This window comes from Panthera leo, chromosome E2 (genome assembly GCF_018350215.1).
Source record: "Panthera leo isolate Ple1 chromosome E2, P.leo_Ple1_pat1.1, whole genome shotgun sequence".
NCBI classification, from domain to species: domain Eukaryota; kingdom Metazoa; phylum Chordata; class Mammalia; order Carnivora; family Felidae; genus Panthera; species Panthera leo.
The window spans coordinates 22,157,094-22,173,501 of NC_056693.1; the positions used below are offsets into that span (position 1 = coordinate 22,157,094).

The window sequence follows — 16,408 nt, forward strand, 5'->3', positions numbered from 1 at the left end:
CCACTGTCAGCGTGATGCTTTGTCCCTTTCAGTGGTACTTCCTCCGTACCCAAGGCCCCCGGCCACTCACCGGACCCCTGAGTCCCTGCTGGCTTGGCAAGGTCAGGGCTGTGGGGTAGGGAAGGGGTCCTGGAGCATGCAGAGTGGCTGTGAACGGTGAACAGTGCCTCGGGCAACGTGTTCAACCCTGAGCAGAGGCACTGAGGCCCAGCAGCCTTCCAGAGCCCTCCTTCTCCCTGCCTGTGCCCCCAGGCCTGACGCACTGGTCCAGAGGGGCCCAGGGGTGCCCCTTGCTGCACAAGGTGGGTGGTGGTGAGCCCCATCCTGGGAGCTGCCTATGTGGCTTCTTAACCCAAACAGGGCTTCAGGCCCCAAGGAGGGAACACAGCACCTCCTCACAGGGGCAACGTGCCCGCCGAGGTGATGCAGGCCCCGTGGAGCCCTCGGGACTCGAGAACCCAGGAAAGGGCACAGTTCCCCAGACTCAGGGGGCAGTAGAGATACAGACAAAATCCTCCTGGAGTCCTTCTTTCTGTTCAGGCTCAGGGTGGCCACGTGGGCCTGGGGCGTGGGGCCTGGGGCTGGGGTCACTTCCCTTTACCTTCACTGGGCATGGCGGGGTCCATCATGTTTTCTACCAGAACCCACAGTGCGTGTTCTCAGTTCACCCGTGAACAAAGAATCAGGAAGCGGTTGTGGGCAGAGAGCTAGTAAACCTTCTTCAAGATCTACGCTTTCCATGTGGGCTTTGTCATGTGTTCTCAGACGCAGAATCTCTCCCTTCTCTCCGCTTCTCTCAGATCAGAGACAATCTCTTACTATACATGGTCTTTGGGGTCGGGATCACATCAACAGTTCACAGGAGACATACTGAAGAGAATGTTCCAAGCAGTCAAGGTGCTGTGACTGTCCTGTTGCTAAGGCCAGGGCTGTTCAGGGGACATTCCCAGGCTTCCATCCCCTGGCACACACGGGACGCTTGACTTATTTGGGAGTGTGGGGACATTGTCAAAATGATAATACCTCCCCCCCCCACAACAGGACAAATTAAACGGGGAGCAGGCGTGTGCGGGGAGTCTAGACGTTTCCAAAACAGACCCAAGCAGGAAGGCTTGGAAACGCTGAAGGGGCAGGGCCCTGAAGCCCAGCTCATGGACAGAAAAAAATCTAAGCAACAAAAACAGGAAGCAAACTCCTTCCCTCCTGTGCACCCCCCACCCCCGCCCCACCACCATGATATGGAGTGGGGCACCGGGCAGGCAAAAGCCTGTGACAGCAAATACAGGCACAACCCAAAAAATCTCCGTGGACAAAAATATTCCAACTCCAACAATTCCCAGCGCCTTTCCATTTAAAACTACACTTCACGGGGCGGGGGGCGGGCACCTGGGTGGCTCAGTCGGTTAAGCGACATGATCTCACAGTTCGTGGGTTCAAGCCCCTGCATCAGGCTCTGTGCTGACAGCTCGGAGCCTGGAGCCTGCTTCAGATTCTGTGTCTCCCTCTCCCTCTGTTCTTCCCCCCGCTCACACTCTGTCTCTCTCCATCTCTCGAAAATAAATAAACGTTAAAAACAATTTTTTTTTTAAACTACACTTCACGGGATTCAGAGCACAGGTGGGGGTTCGCTGGAGGGAGGCTGGGTGTGAGCAGTCTCTTCCCCACCTGGGCTGGGGGACAGCAGCCTGCGCGCTGCGTGCCTCAGTGTCCCTGCGCGCGGGGCCTGTGAGCAGGCCTGGGGGGTCTCGGTGCCCACAGTCACTTGTACAGAGACATCCGCACGTGTCACCCGGCGGTCACCCACCCACCAACCACGTCACCTCACCCAACCTGCAGGTGCCTTTGCATCTGCCCGTCCGGGTGTGGTTACTAGTGGGGCCCGCCTAAAGGTGAGCCGGGGCCGGAGGCGGTGGGTGGGAAGCAACCAGTTGCCCAGCCAACATCCCAGTGGAGCAGCAAACTAGAATTCCCTGAATGCCCTGTGGACGCTTCCGACAAGGGAGGATGTCACGGGGTGGGGGTGCGGGGGAGGGGGGAGGGGGCGTGTTGTGGAATGAATTAACATAATGACTCAAAACTGCACTAATGTTTCACAGCTTTTTTTTTATTAGCAATACCAAGATAAGTTATTGAAGCATTTTTAGTATTGTTTTACATTCCATTCATAAATGACCTAACTTGTAAGTCAGCATACAGCACACTTAAAGATATAGTTTGACACTTATTCAGAAAGCTACAATTATTATAACTTACATGCCTTCATTACCAGGAACACCTTAATATAATCTTCTAATTACTTCAACAATACTCTAGTCCAAAGCACACGATAACCCAGCACAAGTTTTACACATTTTTTGCTTCAGTCACCATTTTTGAAGTTATGGATGCCAACGTGCCTGTACCCTGGGATTTTACTGTCGTCTGTTCCCGGTTAATAGGACAACCTGACACAATATTCAACTAGCAACAGCACTGCTTAAATACTATGGAGAAAGAGAATTACTGCACTTTTCTGGAGTCTTCTAAAGTGTTACAAAATACAGGACAATCAGACACAAGCAGGAATGCCAACGAGACCCTCAGGGCCCGCCCCTGGAAGCTCGGCGAGCTGGCGTAGCGGAACCCCCACCCCGCCCCCGACCCCGGCCCCCAGTCAGATTTTTCACAGGTGAAGGGACCTCCAATCCACCAGCGTTTGTCACTCAGGATTCACGACTCGGAGGGAATTTTCTCTCGTTCAAGTTACTAAGCCTTCGCGATCCATGACTAATAGTGGAACATATGGGGCAATATTTTTAACCTCCCTGATTCTCTGCTATATATACTGTGGTGGGGTTGATGTGTCGTGTGTATACACATACCTGTGCCAATAGTAATTATTTATTCAACACACATATGTGTATACATTCTTCTCTTGACTTTACACAATTAACAAGCTGCAGATAGCCACCGAGGAGCACGAACAGACAAGGGCAAGTCCGGCTAGACCGACTAGAACGGGGGGTGTCACTTACCTGCAAGAAAATGTGCAGATTCATTAAACAATCCAGAAACCACGTAGGCTAGAGGCATTCAAAAGCAAGGACAGGGCCACGCTCCCTAATTGTTTAATGGAGGAATGACAATAAAGCAATATTTATAAAATTTGGTCCTTCCGTCTCTGGCTAAAGCAAGAATAGGCTACGTGATTAGAGCATGTTGGCAATTAGGCGTAGAGGTGCTGTTGATCAGCGCTAAGTAATAGGAGATAATTACTACTTATTTGAAACCTGGGCTTTGCACACAACATCTGAATATAAAAAAGAAAAGAACCTGATTCCTTCAATAGCTAAGATGTGGCCTGTATCTACGTGGCTGTCAGTGCCAAGCATCACTCCGAGTCAGCAGCGGAAGGAGGGAGAAGCCAAGCTTAAGCTCAGGACACCTGCACTCAGCGCAAGACAGCGAGGGGGTCACGCTGTTGCCGTATCACACGGCAGTGACCAGTGGGCGGGCTTGGAGAGTCTGCACGTCCCCAGGGATGTGGGTGTCTGGTCTGACAGCACTCTCTCCCCTCAGCTTTCTCTTCCTCCCTCCCACTCTTAAGTCATTACTGTGGAGAAAAAGACGTGTACGTGTGTGTCTGTGTCTGTGTGTGTATTATTGTTATTATTATTTTTGAACCAAGAGCTCAGTTGCTGTCTTCTCTCGCCCTAGGCTGGGTCCTGGGCAGTAGATATCGAGCAATCGAAAAAGAATACGCACACAGAAACCAAGGTGAAAGCTACCAGACTTTTCTCCTGCTTCGGAGGCACAGTTGATTCAGACAGTAGCTTTTGGAGCCAAAAATATGCAGCAAAAGGAAAGGAACATAAACAAGGCTAAATGTCACCAGTGTTTGCCGACTTACAGACACCATCCATTTGTTTGTTCTGAAATGACGAGTGGACCATTTGGCAAATACAATGGTATTCACACAACAGTTCTGTCATCCTGCAGTGCAAACGACATCACGTCAGTGGCATTCCCATTTAATCTACAAAGAGGGAGGGGGGGAGGAGGAAGAGAATGCCCAGAGAGTTTGCAGAGGCTGCCATCCAAAGAGGCTGCCTTTTCGTCAAGACAGTGCACACAGTGAGGCTTTGGACGAGGGAAGAGGACAGCCCATCCGTGGGTGCCGGTTTCTGCAGGAGATCCCAGGGGACAACACCTCCCCTGTGTCCCGCCAGAATCTGAGGGACAGGTTCTGTGGCTGGTTTGGGGGCAGCCAGCAGGAGCAGAGCGGGCAGCATGGAGTACTGCTCTGCACTAACTTAAGAAGGATGTGCCCTTGGACTTTAGCACAAGCCAAATGGTCCTCCCTACTGGGGTCTAACATCAGCCCCTGGACACACACTGTTCCTAGGAGCAGGCTGGACTCTGGAAGCCAACGACCAATCCGTAAATGATAAAATCAGGCAGAGAAAGCAAGTGCAAAGTTGTGCTTTATCGACAGTCTCTGCAAGCCAATCCATTTTAGAATCAGCTCATAAAGAAGAGAAGAAGGAGGAATGATTGCTCATCTGGCTTTAAATAAAGCATGGCAGCTTCAGAGACAACAAGGCCCTACAGTGGAGACGCCCAGGATCTTCTAGGCTAACGGCCCTTCTTGGTGTTGGCTGAACATGGGCTCCTATACACTTGACGGATTTCGATTTTGTGGTTCTCTTCCTGTGCCATTTGCCTAATTTAACCTCCTTTCTTTATAGGAACCTGCTGGCTGCTAGGCCACCCCTTCAATCTTAGAATCATCCATAAGACCAAAAACCCTAGGCCGTGCACCTGTTGCCTATGCTTGGGTGTCTTCACACACATGCATGTGCACACACGCCTGCTTATGCTTGGGTGTCTTCACACACATGCATGTACACACACATGGGGAGCTCTCACGGTGTTTCCACACACTCCAGCCAAGCCCCCTTGGAAATCTCTGACCACAGACTTTAGCCAAAGTTTGGTCAAACGCTGAGGAGGAGGGACCTACGCCCTATGCCAAGCACCTGCCGTCTCACAGGAAGGAAGATAATTGGGTAGAAATTGAAAGGGTGGGGCCACTGCAACAGGTATCACAAGGTCACCAGCAGAATCTCCTTGCTATCCATGACCTGTCGTGGCACACGTGAGGAAGCAAAACGTATCTCTTAAACCTTGATGGGAAGTGAGATTTGTACTTGCTTCATGGCAAAGGGAGACTGCAGCCAAAAGTCATCTGGACGTTGGCACCACTCTGTCAGGACAGCCCCACGTAGACATTCACTTCCGCTATAAAACACCAACTCAATTGAGAACCATTTACCCAACCTCTTCTACATCCATCGTCTTGTTTCATCCTTCCATTTCTGCCCATCACTGAGGGAACTGAAGCTTCCACGGAGCAAGCTCCCTTCAGAGCCAAGCTCCTGTCCCTTCCTCCTCTGCCTACACTGGCCATGACCGGGGAGACTCTGGGACCTCCATGAGGCACGGAGGAGTCTTCTCCTGCAAGTCTCTGTGCATAGGCAGAGACGTGACCTTCTGGGAACAGGTACACCAGGCCATCGGGGTCTACAAAGCCTCTCTCTCAGGAAAGTCTCTGGTGTCTCTGGCTTTGTCTCCAGTGGCAGTAGGTGGAGCCCCGCAGGCACTAACCTGGGCCTTCCCTGCATCATCTCACTGGCCCTCGAGGCAACAGCAGACGGGTTCCTGTGTGTCTTCTCTAGGGACGACACAGCGGCACCTCCTTCCTCACGCCTAGTTGTTTAATGATCATTTGTGGCTCCTCCTCCTGCACTGTAGGGCAGGGTGGGGTGGGCGTGACAGAGACCACACTGCCTGCAATCCTAATGTATTTCCTCTCGGGCCCCTTAAGAAAGTAGTAGCCAACCCCTGCTTTAGACTGTGTAGCTGGTAAGTAGTGAATATTTTCAGACTGCCGACACTGGAATTCAGCGAGGTTTGTGGAGGACGGAAGTCCCATTTTAACAGCGTTCAGCTCAGATGTCCTAGTTCATTTCATCACACATCTTAGCATGGATGATGGGAAGAGGTTTCGATGGACCCTGAGTTCTTTTTTTAAGGAGGGGTCCCGATTCTCTCACTACTGCGGGAGCCCAGGGAACCTTCGGTCTCAAGCATAATTTGGGTTAGGAAACCAGTTCCCCTACAACCTGAGAATAACAAGGTAAGACTACTGGGGCCTCTGTTGCTAATGACCCTGCCTTCCCAACAGCTTCTCCTGGGGCTTGGTGGGTGCCTCTGTCCAGAAGCCACTGTGCAAGGCCTCATGCCCATGACAGACACGCTGGTGGAGTCTCCTCACTCAGCCTCGCTTCCCTGCGTGGTGGTAACTCCAGAGCTTCGGGGGACAAAGTGTGTCGTCCTTCTCGCTGCCTTTCCCTTTAATGCTGCCCATCAGCCTTGCCCCTGGGCTCACCAAAAGACACCGAGCAAACCCTGCTTGCCAGACTCAACACTCGATGACCCCCAGCCATCTGTCTCAGGTTTGAAAGGCAAAGAGTAAGGGTGATCTGTGGGTTGCTTTCCAAATCCACAAACTGGGGTTAAATGTGCTCTGTAACCCTGCCATGCAGCCAGCCCTGCAGGTGCTGTGCAGACCGGCCTTTGTGCCGTCTGGGGCACACAGAAGCCCAGGCCGTCCATGCTGTCTGACCTCCACGCTGCTGGCTGACTCAACAGTTCATCCAAGTGTTTCAGCCTGGACAAGGGGATTGCCCAACCTTGTCCTATCAGTGGATGTGAGCACGGCTCCGGCCTGCCCTTACTCCCTAATTAAATACTCATGTGGCTCCTGTCCCATTGCAGGACCAAGGTCAAATCCATTCCAACAAACTCCAGGGCACATCCAGGTTCTCTAATGGCCCTGAATGACCCATGGTGTACGCCATGTTTCTTCAGCCGAATAAAGAAATGTGGGCTATGCCTGGAGTCTGAAAGACACCTCAAGAAATGGAAGCTTTAATTGGAGTGGGATTTCACCCAACAAAATCAGGCCCATAGTGGGATCTGACCTACTCTAGAGCCAACAGTCCATATCCTCCAGCTTAATCCAAGATGGCTCCTTCTCGAGATCTTCTGTGATATGGCTTTGACAGGCAAATGCTCTATTCTCTATGGAAGGACCTTTAGAAAGTTCAGGCACAAGCTCTCAACCATGGCACGTGCTACAGGAGTCTCCTACCCAATGGGCTGGGTTGGCCCCCCTCCTCATCTCTCTGTTCTGAACCCAAGACAGAAGTGCACTGGCCAGGCACGGGCAGTGCTCACTGGCCAGGAACCTAGGTCCGTGAAGCCACGCAAATGGAAGACCAGAGTTTGAGCAGTTAGGAAGCAAGCATGCAGAGATAGGGAAGCACCTAGAAGTACAGCCTACAGCATGAGAGTCTCCCACAGACTTTAGGGTTAGAAGCCACCTCCTCCAACTCGCCAGCATGTGTCAGAGTTGCTGCTGAGCTCCGTGGGGAGTCTGCGTGATCTGAACAAGATTTTGACTGATGCTTCTTCAAACACTTTCACATCCCATGAGAATAGACACAGACGGACATTAGCTCCTCCTACAAGCCTGTTTCTGGGGGCATCGAAGTGGGGAATTGGGTTTACTAACTAGACAACCGTCAGACCCTAAACTCTCCTGAGATGAGGAATACCGGAATAATTCTTTGGTTTGGCAAAGCCCAGCTTCTTGAGGAAACCAGATATCAAGCTGGTGGTTCCATTTGGAAATCCATATCCACTTTGAGTGGAGCAGAGAAGAGGGAAGAAACGTCAGGAATATTTGATTTCCTGATGCCAATATCATTTCCACTCTTGCAAAGTCAAGCCAATAAGGGTAGGAAGTTTTCAACCATCATTTGTGCTCCTTGCAATGCTAGAGAGACGGTGAGCTGGACCGTGAGAGAGATGCCCCCAAATGCCCATTCTGTAACCAGCGAGGCTTCAGTTTTCCTCCCAGATACCAACTGGTAGAAAGGATGAATATGCCTACCTCGGCCCCCCATCCCCAACCCCCTGGGCTCTGGGACACATAGCAGCCAGTAAGAAAATAAATCAAGATAAGAAGATTTTGATTATGGAGGGCCAGAGATGGGAGTGGGGAGTGAAGACAGGGCAGGGGCAGGCCCCACCTGGAGGAAGAGGGACAGTGCCTCCGGCCCACCCCAAGCAAACACAAGGGCCAGGGGAGGGCCTTCCCGGCTGCTTCCAAGCTCGAGCGAGAGGACACAGAAGAAATGAGGCCCAAGGAAATGCAGAACCTGTGCTCTCTAAAAATAGGCAGTTTGTGGCCAGAGTTCATTCTGGCATCTTACCATGAGTGCAGGGTAGAGCTAAGACCCGGACCCCGACCTGGAGAGGCAACCAGGATGCCTGTTGGTTTTTTTTTGCCTGGCTGGCCCGAGGGTCTCCATTCCCCTTTTGAGAGAGGAACCACAACTTAGACCCCAGGATCTGTGGCGCAAGGGCTGAAAGTGAACTAAGCAAAGTGTTTTGCACATACCCTGGAGCTGTCAGGGGAGTGCTGTGGGCTGCTATTTGGGAGAAGGTGAGAAGTGCTCCGTTTAGAGGACAAGGGCTCACGAGACACCAGGCCCACTGACGCTGCCTCCCCTCCACCCTCACTGTGCAGGACACCAGTGGGCGAGCTCCTCCAAGGCAGGCAGCCTTCCTTCAGCATTGATAGGAAGACGGGAAAATTAATAGGGGTAATACGAGCTCATTTCAAGAAGAATGAGCTTATGAACATGCCAGGTTTTGAGCTTTTCTGATGCATGGATTCCTGGCAGGAACTATGGTCCTACATAGGTATTTGAAAGAGCTGAAAATAGACTTAAAGAAAAAAATACCAAACAACAATAAAGGAAGAAAAGTCACAAACTTAAAACAACAATGAAAAAAAAAAGAAGACTTAAACATCGCTCCCCCAGAAAAAAAGAAAAAAAAATTGGACTGACATAAAACCCCTTTCTCCTTCTTTTAAATATTGTTTTTAACAGCTTCACACGCAATGAATTATATGTGGATAAAAATAGATCGGGGGGTACTGGTTAATGGGGCCTTGTGAATCATTCAGCGCCAGGAACCGTCAATATTGTTTTGAACTGTCAGAAATCCATTTAGTGATTTTTGACAATTCAAAAAAAATATTTCTGACTGCTTGATCCAGTTCTCAGTGAATTAGGGAAGGAGAGGGTAAAAGAAATATATCAATTTAAATTGTGCACCCAGTCCAGCTTCCTGAATTCTGCTGTGTGCTCAAAGCAACATCAGAATTTGGAGGTTGAGAAATAACCCCTTCCATTATCCATCTTTTCTTCCTTCCTTCCTTCCTTCCTTCCTCCCTCCCTCCCTTTTCTTCCTTCTCTCCTTTCCTTTTTTCAACAGGTGCAGTAGAGTCACAGAAATCCATTCATAGATTAAACGTGGAAAGGTACCACAACCATTTGTCTCTGCCAAGGCTACATGGGACTAGATATAATACACTGAGCTCCTATTCAGAGAGAGGCTTTCAGCGAGGAATATCTGGGTGCCAAGAGAATGTCTTTGATCCTCCCTGCCCACCCTGACATTCATTTGATCCAATTCTAGGCTCCAAATTTATTATTACGTCTTTAAGACCTGGAATTACTTTGGGGTAACCATATTCCTTCAGGAGGTAAAGAAGTGCCAATTTGCTAACAAGATCAGGCAGGCATAAGTCCAAGATACACAGGATCACAACACCGCTAACCAGGGATTTCACAACGTACATTGCTTGTTAGAACATCAGACAGACAGGTGAAGATACAAAGGGACAGAAGGCAATAATGGAAGGCCCAGGTCACAAGTCACTGCCGTTCGGAATCTCTAAAGAGGAGTCACAAACACCCCAAAACAATCGCCCTGGGTGGAGAGAGGATCACTTTATTTCTACATTGTGGTTAGTGTGATACGATTTTTAGTAGCCTCTAGGTCAATGTAAAGAAAAGTTTAAGAAAGCAGGTCTGGCTTAGCAAAGCAGTAAGGAAGGAGCTGTCTTCAGCCATCTTATGCAGAAGTCGAAAATACTGAAGGGTTTGCAAGTTACCATGTCTTGTTGTCTGTGTTTCCGTTCTTAAAAATATGTTCCCCCTCAAGTTACAGATTAAAAACAGGAGTAGTTCGCACGGGGAGACCCCACCCCCCTCCATGCCTTCTGGACGGGCATCTCCGATCACTGGGGTGCAAACCGGGACACAAAAGCGTGAGTTCTAAACCTTCGAAATGAAACGGACTCTCGTGATTGTCTACACTGCATATACAGCATTGTCGGGGCGGTTAGTTCACACATGTGCTCACGGAGGAGTCTACCTCATTTTTTAAAAATGCACAATTCAGCACTGATGTTTTGGGAAATGAACTGAAGGAAGACGATTCTAAAACTTACCACACAAGTCTGGCCTCTTGATACATCCAGAATTTGCTGTGCTACTTGCCAGGCCGTTAAAGGCTGCTAAGCCATCAGAACTGTAGGCCCTGAGGACCGACAGCATGTTCATCGGCTTCTCCAGGCCCGGGGGCCCCCGCTCCGGCTTGGGCAGGCCCGCCGAGGGGTCCTGGGCTGGAAGAAGGCCCGGGCCGTGCCACTGCTTCTCGGGCGCCTGGGGCAACGGTGACACGAGTCCCTGGACGGGCTGAGGGGCGCCTGTGGGCGGCAGGCCATCCCCACCGTCGCCGGCGCTGTCCTTGCCGAGGGCGGACTGTGGCTTGCTCATCATCTCCGGCTCCGTCTCGATATCCTCCTCGTCGTTGTTCTCTCCCTTGGAGGAGTCCATGTCCTCCGAGGAGGCAATGTCGGAGAGGTCGTCGGTAGTATTCTTGTTTGCGGTTTCGGGGATCAGGATCGGGGCGTCATCTTCGGAGTGGGCCTTCCCATCGGGCTCCTTGTTGGGGCAGGAACTGGAGGCCCCCGAGCCGACCATGCCCGGGTACACACCAAACTGCTTGTAGAAGTCTGATGGGAAGTTACAAAACGCGGGGTCCACCAGGCCGGGCCACGTGCCGCTCTTCTGCTCCCCCAGAGTCTCCTTGACCGGCCCTTGGGCCGTCTTCTCGGAAGCAGACTCTAGAGGCCCAATCACACTGGAAAGCGCCAGCTCTTTGTTTGATTGTACCGAGGGCAGCAGGGCCACCTTACCGGCCTCCCGGGCTTGGTCTTTGCAATTGAGGGTCACCCCGACGGCGTTATCTTTGCGTTTCGCTTTGCCCAGGTGGTTGGCCTGCAGATGAAGAGCCATCAGCTCCATAGACGATGTCGTGAAAGCACAAAACAAGCAGCCGTGCCACGCGATGCTGTCTTGCACGGTCACCGACGAGCCTGGGAGCGAGGCGGCGTCCGGCCGCACCGACAAGTCTAGGGGCTCGTACTGAGATTTCTCCGACTTCCTCGCGACCGCCTTTCCGCCCGCCTTGTCCTCACCACCGTCCGGCCCGTGCACTTTCATGGACGGGGGGTCAGACAGGGCTTTGTCCTTCGTGTCCTTCTCCTTCTTCAAGGAGCTTAGGACAAAGCTGTCCATGAAAGCTTGCAAGGACCCGTGGAAATTCACGCCGTTGTTCACGATACTTTGATAAGCTCTTCCGATTTCGGAGAAGTGGGTGCTTTTGGAAGGAAGGTCGGCACCTTTCAGGGTGTCCGAAGGAGCCTCGGAAGTCATGCCGGTGGCCTGCCCCGAGTGATCTGCGGACGAGAGCACTCCCGCTGTCCACTGCTGAGAGGCAGGGCCACCTCTGAAGTCGATTCCGGGGAGACCCTTAAAGGCCCCCCTCAGGATGTCTGGCCTGATAAACAAAGCAGCTTTGTTGGGCAGCTCGTCCCTGTGGTCTTGGTTTGGGGGCTGTCCAGACAGTGGCCCGGCTCCGTTCTGCCGCTCCCGGTGGTGTCGTTCTAAGTGGTATTTTAAGGATGCTGACTGGGTGCCGGCATAATCACAGTGGGGGCATTTGTAGGGCTTCTCACCTGCAAGATTTCGGTAGAAGGAGAAAGAAAAAAAAGCGTTTATCTCATTTTGGTGTGCTGAACAAGGCTAGAAGGATCAACATTTGTTCTTGGAAACAAAGCAGCTCAAACTAATAATTAGTTAGAGAGCAACTGTTTTTTAATAGAAGAATAATTCGTACTCTTAAGCTTTTTTAATGATTTTGTACCATTTGGGACTATTCAGGAATGACATACTATCTACACACAATTAGCTATCTTTTTCTTTATCTAACATGTGAAAACGGCTGTAGATTTAAAAGCTATGATTATGAAAATTAAGCATAATAATTTCAACCACAGTGATCATTAAAAGTAGAAGTTTAAAAAGACAAAGTATGTAACAAATGGGTGGTTGCAATATTTTGTGTATACAATAGCTCTAAAATTTGTTTAAATTATACACATGGAAACCATTTTTAAACCTAAAAATTTTATGGCACTGTTACGCAAGACCGAAATGAATGATTTAAGTCTTGCTCTGCAGTAAATCATGGATATAATTAGCAAATGGCATACTGCACAAGTAATTTATCATTATTTGGAGGGCACCATTCCAGACGAGCTCAGATATCTGCAGACCTACTGCATTGTTTCTAAATAAAGAACTATAAATACCGATTCTATAAAATATTAATACCATTACAGTGCATTATGATTGCAGCATGTAAAGACATATAGTTAAGATAAAAAGCAGTCAATAAAACTTAAAAGAAAATGAGTAATAAAAAAGGTACAAAATATATTTAGTTTCTGTATTTGAAATTAACATTATCTACTGGTCTTTGTAGTGCCTTAAATTTGTACTAATGGCAAACCTAATGCTCCGGTAGTAAAATGTGTAATTTACCTATAATAAGCGCTTTCTAGAGAATAAAAATAGCTTTAAAGAGTGTTTTAAAACATATAAGATCATTTTCATGAATTAAATATTTATTTAAATTCAACACCCAACTTCTTTGTTCTTTCCACCACAGAAAAAGATACCGTAACATACAACTTGGACCTGCCCGCATTGTGGGATAGAGGGAAGGGAGGAGGATAAACAGATGTGGATTTCAATGTATTCCAAGAATTTGTTAGCAATCCAGGGTCTCTTCTAGACTTTGGAATCAAAAAGCTCTCTGGAAGAAACGGCATCGTGGCAGTCCGTTAACTTCTTCACAATAGCACCCTGTCAATAGCCACGGTCATTTCTCCCAGGAAACTCAGCGGCCCCCACCCATTCCTCTGTTTGTTGGTAAGCCACACTGATATAAAAAGCAACGGCAACTCATTGGTGAGTGGTGTATCCCAAAGACATTTTACTGTGTCTGTCTCAGCGGATGCTCTGACTCCCAATCACTAGGCGTAGGGCACTTGGAGGTAACAACACTCGAGAGGCGGGGAGAAGGATTCCTTGACTGAGCAGGAGACTCCACATCATCTCCAGAAACCATGCCGGAACCTTGGCGGAACTATTGTCTGCCTCTTCAAAATGATGGCTATGGGCTCCCCATTCACTCGTGCAAGATGCTAAAGGTCACCCCTGGACACGTCAGAGATGGGAAGGGAGGCCTAATTGGGAATGTATGTCTCTAAATTGAAAAGTCCCAATTGTCTCTGGCTAGACCAATGGTGTGGATCTAGCAGGAAGAGTATCCCCTTTGAGCTAAAGGCATAAATGGCCTCGGGCACCATTTTCCCACTTTATAGAGTCAGATTCACTCCAGTCATGCTATTTGGACACCTCGTCAGAGGTCAGGGAACCCTCAGTGGGACAGACGCTATGGACAGGCACTTCTGGGCTGACCCAGCAGTCCGGTGGCCGGTTGGAGCAGAAGCAGGTTCTGGAGCTGAGGGGATAGCAGCCGGACTTGTGACAGGAGACCCCAACTAGGAACTCAGAACCCTGGCTCCCTAGGTTAGCAGGAACGTAGGGGAGGGCCCTGCAGTGAAAGCTGGCAGAGGTGAGGCCTGCAGGTACTGGGTGAAACTCAGGATGCATTTCAGAAATGCACCTGGAAATGATTAAGTGCGTCTGGCAAGGGGTTCGCAGAGGATGCATGGGCGTTCATTAGCAGGAGCTACAGAGGGAGAATGTGGACTTTTGCCTCCAGGCCTCAGTGGGGGTGGGGGGGGGGTGTTACTAGGTGGGGACTGCAGTGATGCATAAGGATGTGTGTGTATATTTCCAAAGGACACACATTTGAAATTCACACTAAAGCAGTGGTTCTCAAACCCATTAGAATCACCAGGGGATTTTTAGACAGTAGTTTTGGAACACAACGCACAGCAGTTCTGATTCTCTAGGTCTGGGGTGGGGGCCAGAAGGCAATATGTTGAACAAAGTGTCCCTGGTGATTCCGATGCAGTGTAAAGATTGTACTTTGAAAAAACCCAGGTGAAAGAAACTGCCTGGGGGCTTTAAAAAATGCCGACACGTGGTCCCTCCTCCACCTCCAGAAATTCTGAGTTAATTTCCAGGATGAAGACTGGGATTCAGGTCCCTCAAAGGCCCCCATGTGGGCCTCTGCTGAGCCTGGGTGGAGAAGCGCCCTTGTAGGTAGACATTGTGGGGTGGCTTAGCAGGGAAGGTAGTCTGCTGGGGACCCTAGGAAGTGTTTGCTAAGTCTGCAGTGGGGACCAGAGGTCCCATGCTGGTTTGCACTCCCGGGGACACAGGACCCGTCTTGGGGACTCGACTTCCTCAACCTGTCATGTGCGAAGTCAGCGTTCTTAGTGCTGAGGCTCACGTCAGCTCTGAAGCCCATGTCAAGAGCAAAACCAGGTCTCCCGAATGGGGCCATATTGTACATGTACAAACACGTGGGCACCCCCACACACCCAGAAACGTGCAGATCCGTTCACACACAACGTTTAGATTGAATGAGTGAGCACCTTCACCTTTCACCTCCCAAGTAGGGAGGGAAACTGAGTGAGGAACCAGAGATGAGGCGTCAGCACCCATTGCTTGCAGGGGACACAGATCATATGGCCACTAAGGCAAGTAGAGTCCACACACATACACGCCACATGGACCTACACACACACACGCATTACAGCCCGTCACACACTCACACAACATTCATACACACACGCACACACACACATGTATTACAACCAATCACACACTCACACACACATACCACACCCAGCACGTACCCAACACCCATATACACATCACACACACACATCACACACTCATATACCACATGTGCATACTACACACACACACACAACATACACACCTATCACACATATACATACCACACACACACATACGCCACGCACACGCAGTGTAGGAAACTCTTCTTTGTTCAACCCACTTCTCTTTTGCAGCTCTTTGGCCTCCACTGCTCCAGGAGAAACAGGCTGTCGCTGAGAAACGGGATTTGGGGTCTCCAAGGGTCTAGGCCCTGCTGGATTGGGGGCTACTTAGTGAGTTCTCAAAGGTGATTTTGACTGCACGTGATACACACAGGCTCTAGCCTTTCTCTACCCGTTGCCCACGCTGACCGAATGGTTCTGCATGGTTCCACAGCCTGCCTCGTTCTTCCTGTCACCCCACTTCTGCAGACAAATGCTCCACAACAAATTTCCAGGGGACAAATCCACCCCTCTGGATTTGTGTTTTAAAAAAAAGATCCTTGGGGCGCCTGGGCGGCTCAGTCGGTTGAGCGTCTGACTTCAGCTCAGGTTATGATCTTGCAGTTGACGAGTTCAAGCCCCGCATCGGGCTCTGTGCCGACAGCTCGGAGCCTGGAGCCTGCTTCGGATTCTGTGTCTCCCTCTCTCTCTGCCCCTCCCCTGCTCGTGCTCTGTCTTTCTCTGTCTCAAAAATAAAGATAAACATTAAAAAAAATTTAAAAAAAGGTCCTTGATTTTATTTTCTTTATAACGCTTAAACGATTTGCATAACCACTACTGCCCTCTCCTCGACGCCCTCTCTCACCTTCTGGGGCCTCGTCTCAGAGAGGGTACGGGGGACGCTTCAGACCCCAGCTAGTGGTGTGTGTTCCTGGCCAGGCAAACCCAGGTATGGAATCATCTGGGATGAGTGTCTCCTGGCAACCCCTGGCAGCCCAAGGGTCCCACTGCCCACTGAAAACATTCCAGTGGGTACACAGACATGCCTTCCCCCAAGGGTGTATTTCAGAGTGCTTGGGAGACAATCTCCCGACCCTGGCCTAAACAAGACGGAGAGAAACCTGTCAGCACCTTTAGTAGGCTCTGAGGAGAGGGCAAGCCCTTCCCTTGCGTTTGGTGACCGGCGGACACTGAATCTACCCGTGCCGAGAGCCGCTTCACAGTCAGGGTCTCTGTATCTGGCCACGCGTTTTGACCCGAGTGTGCTGGGCTAAGTCTCACACAGCCCCAGGCTTCTGCCCAGGACCGAGTCAGGGAGCCAGTCAGCCCTCTCCC

At 50.3% G+C, this 16,408-nt stretch overlaps 1 protein-coding gene across 4 annotated transcripts in view; it reads right to left on the minus strand.

Moving 5' to 3' along the window:
* Positions 1-2,654: 2,654 nt before the first annotated feature.
* ZNF536 (zinc finger protein 536) overlaps positions 2,655-16,408 on the minus strand; it is a 195,041-nt gene continuing 181,287 nt past the window's right edge. For 3 of the 4 annotated variants that reach the window (XM_042918511.1, XM_042918510.1, XM_042918508.1), the window contains one exon: positions 9,451-11,986. In XM_042918511.1, coding sequence (XP_042774445.1) covers positions 10,404-11,986 — 1,583 coding nt within the window. In that variant the 3' untranslated portion in view covers positions 9,451-10,403. Of the gene's footprint in view, positions 3,015-9,450; positions 11,987-16,408 lie in introns of those variants that run through there. The other variant, XM_042918509.1, reaches the window with a different exon arrangement.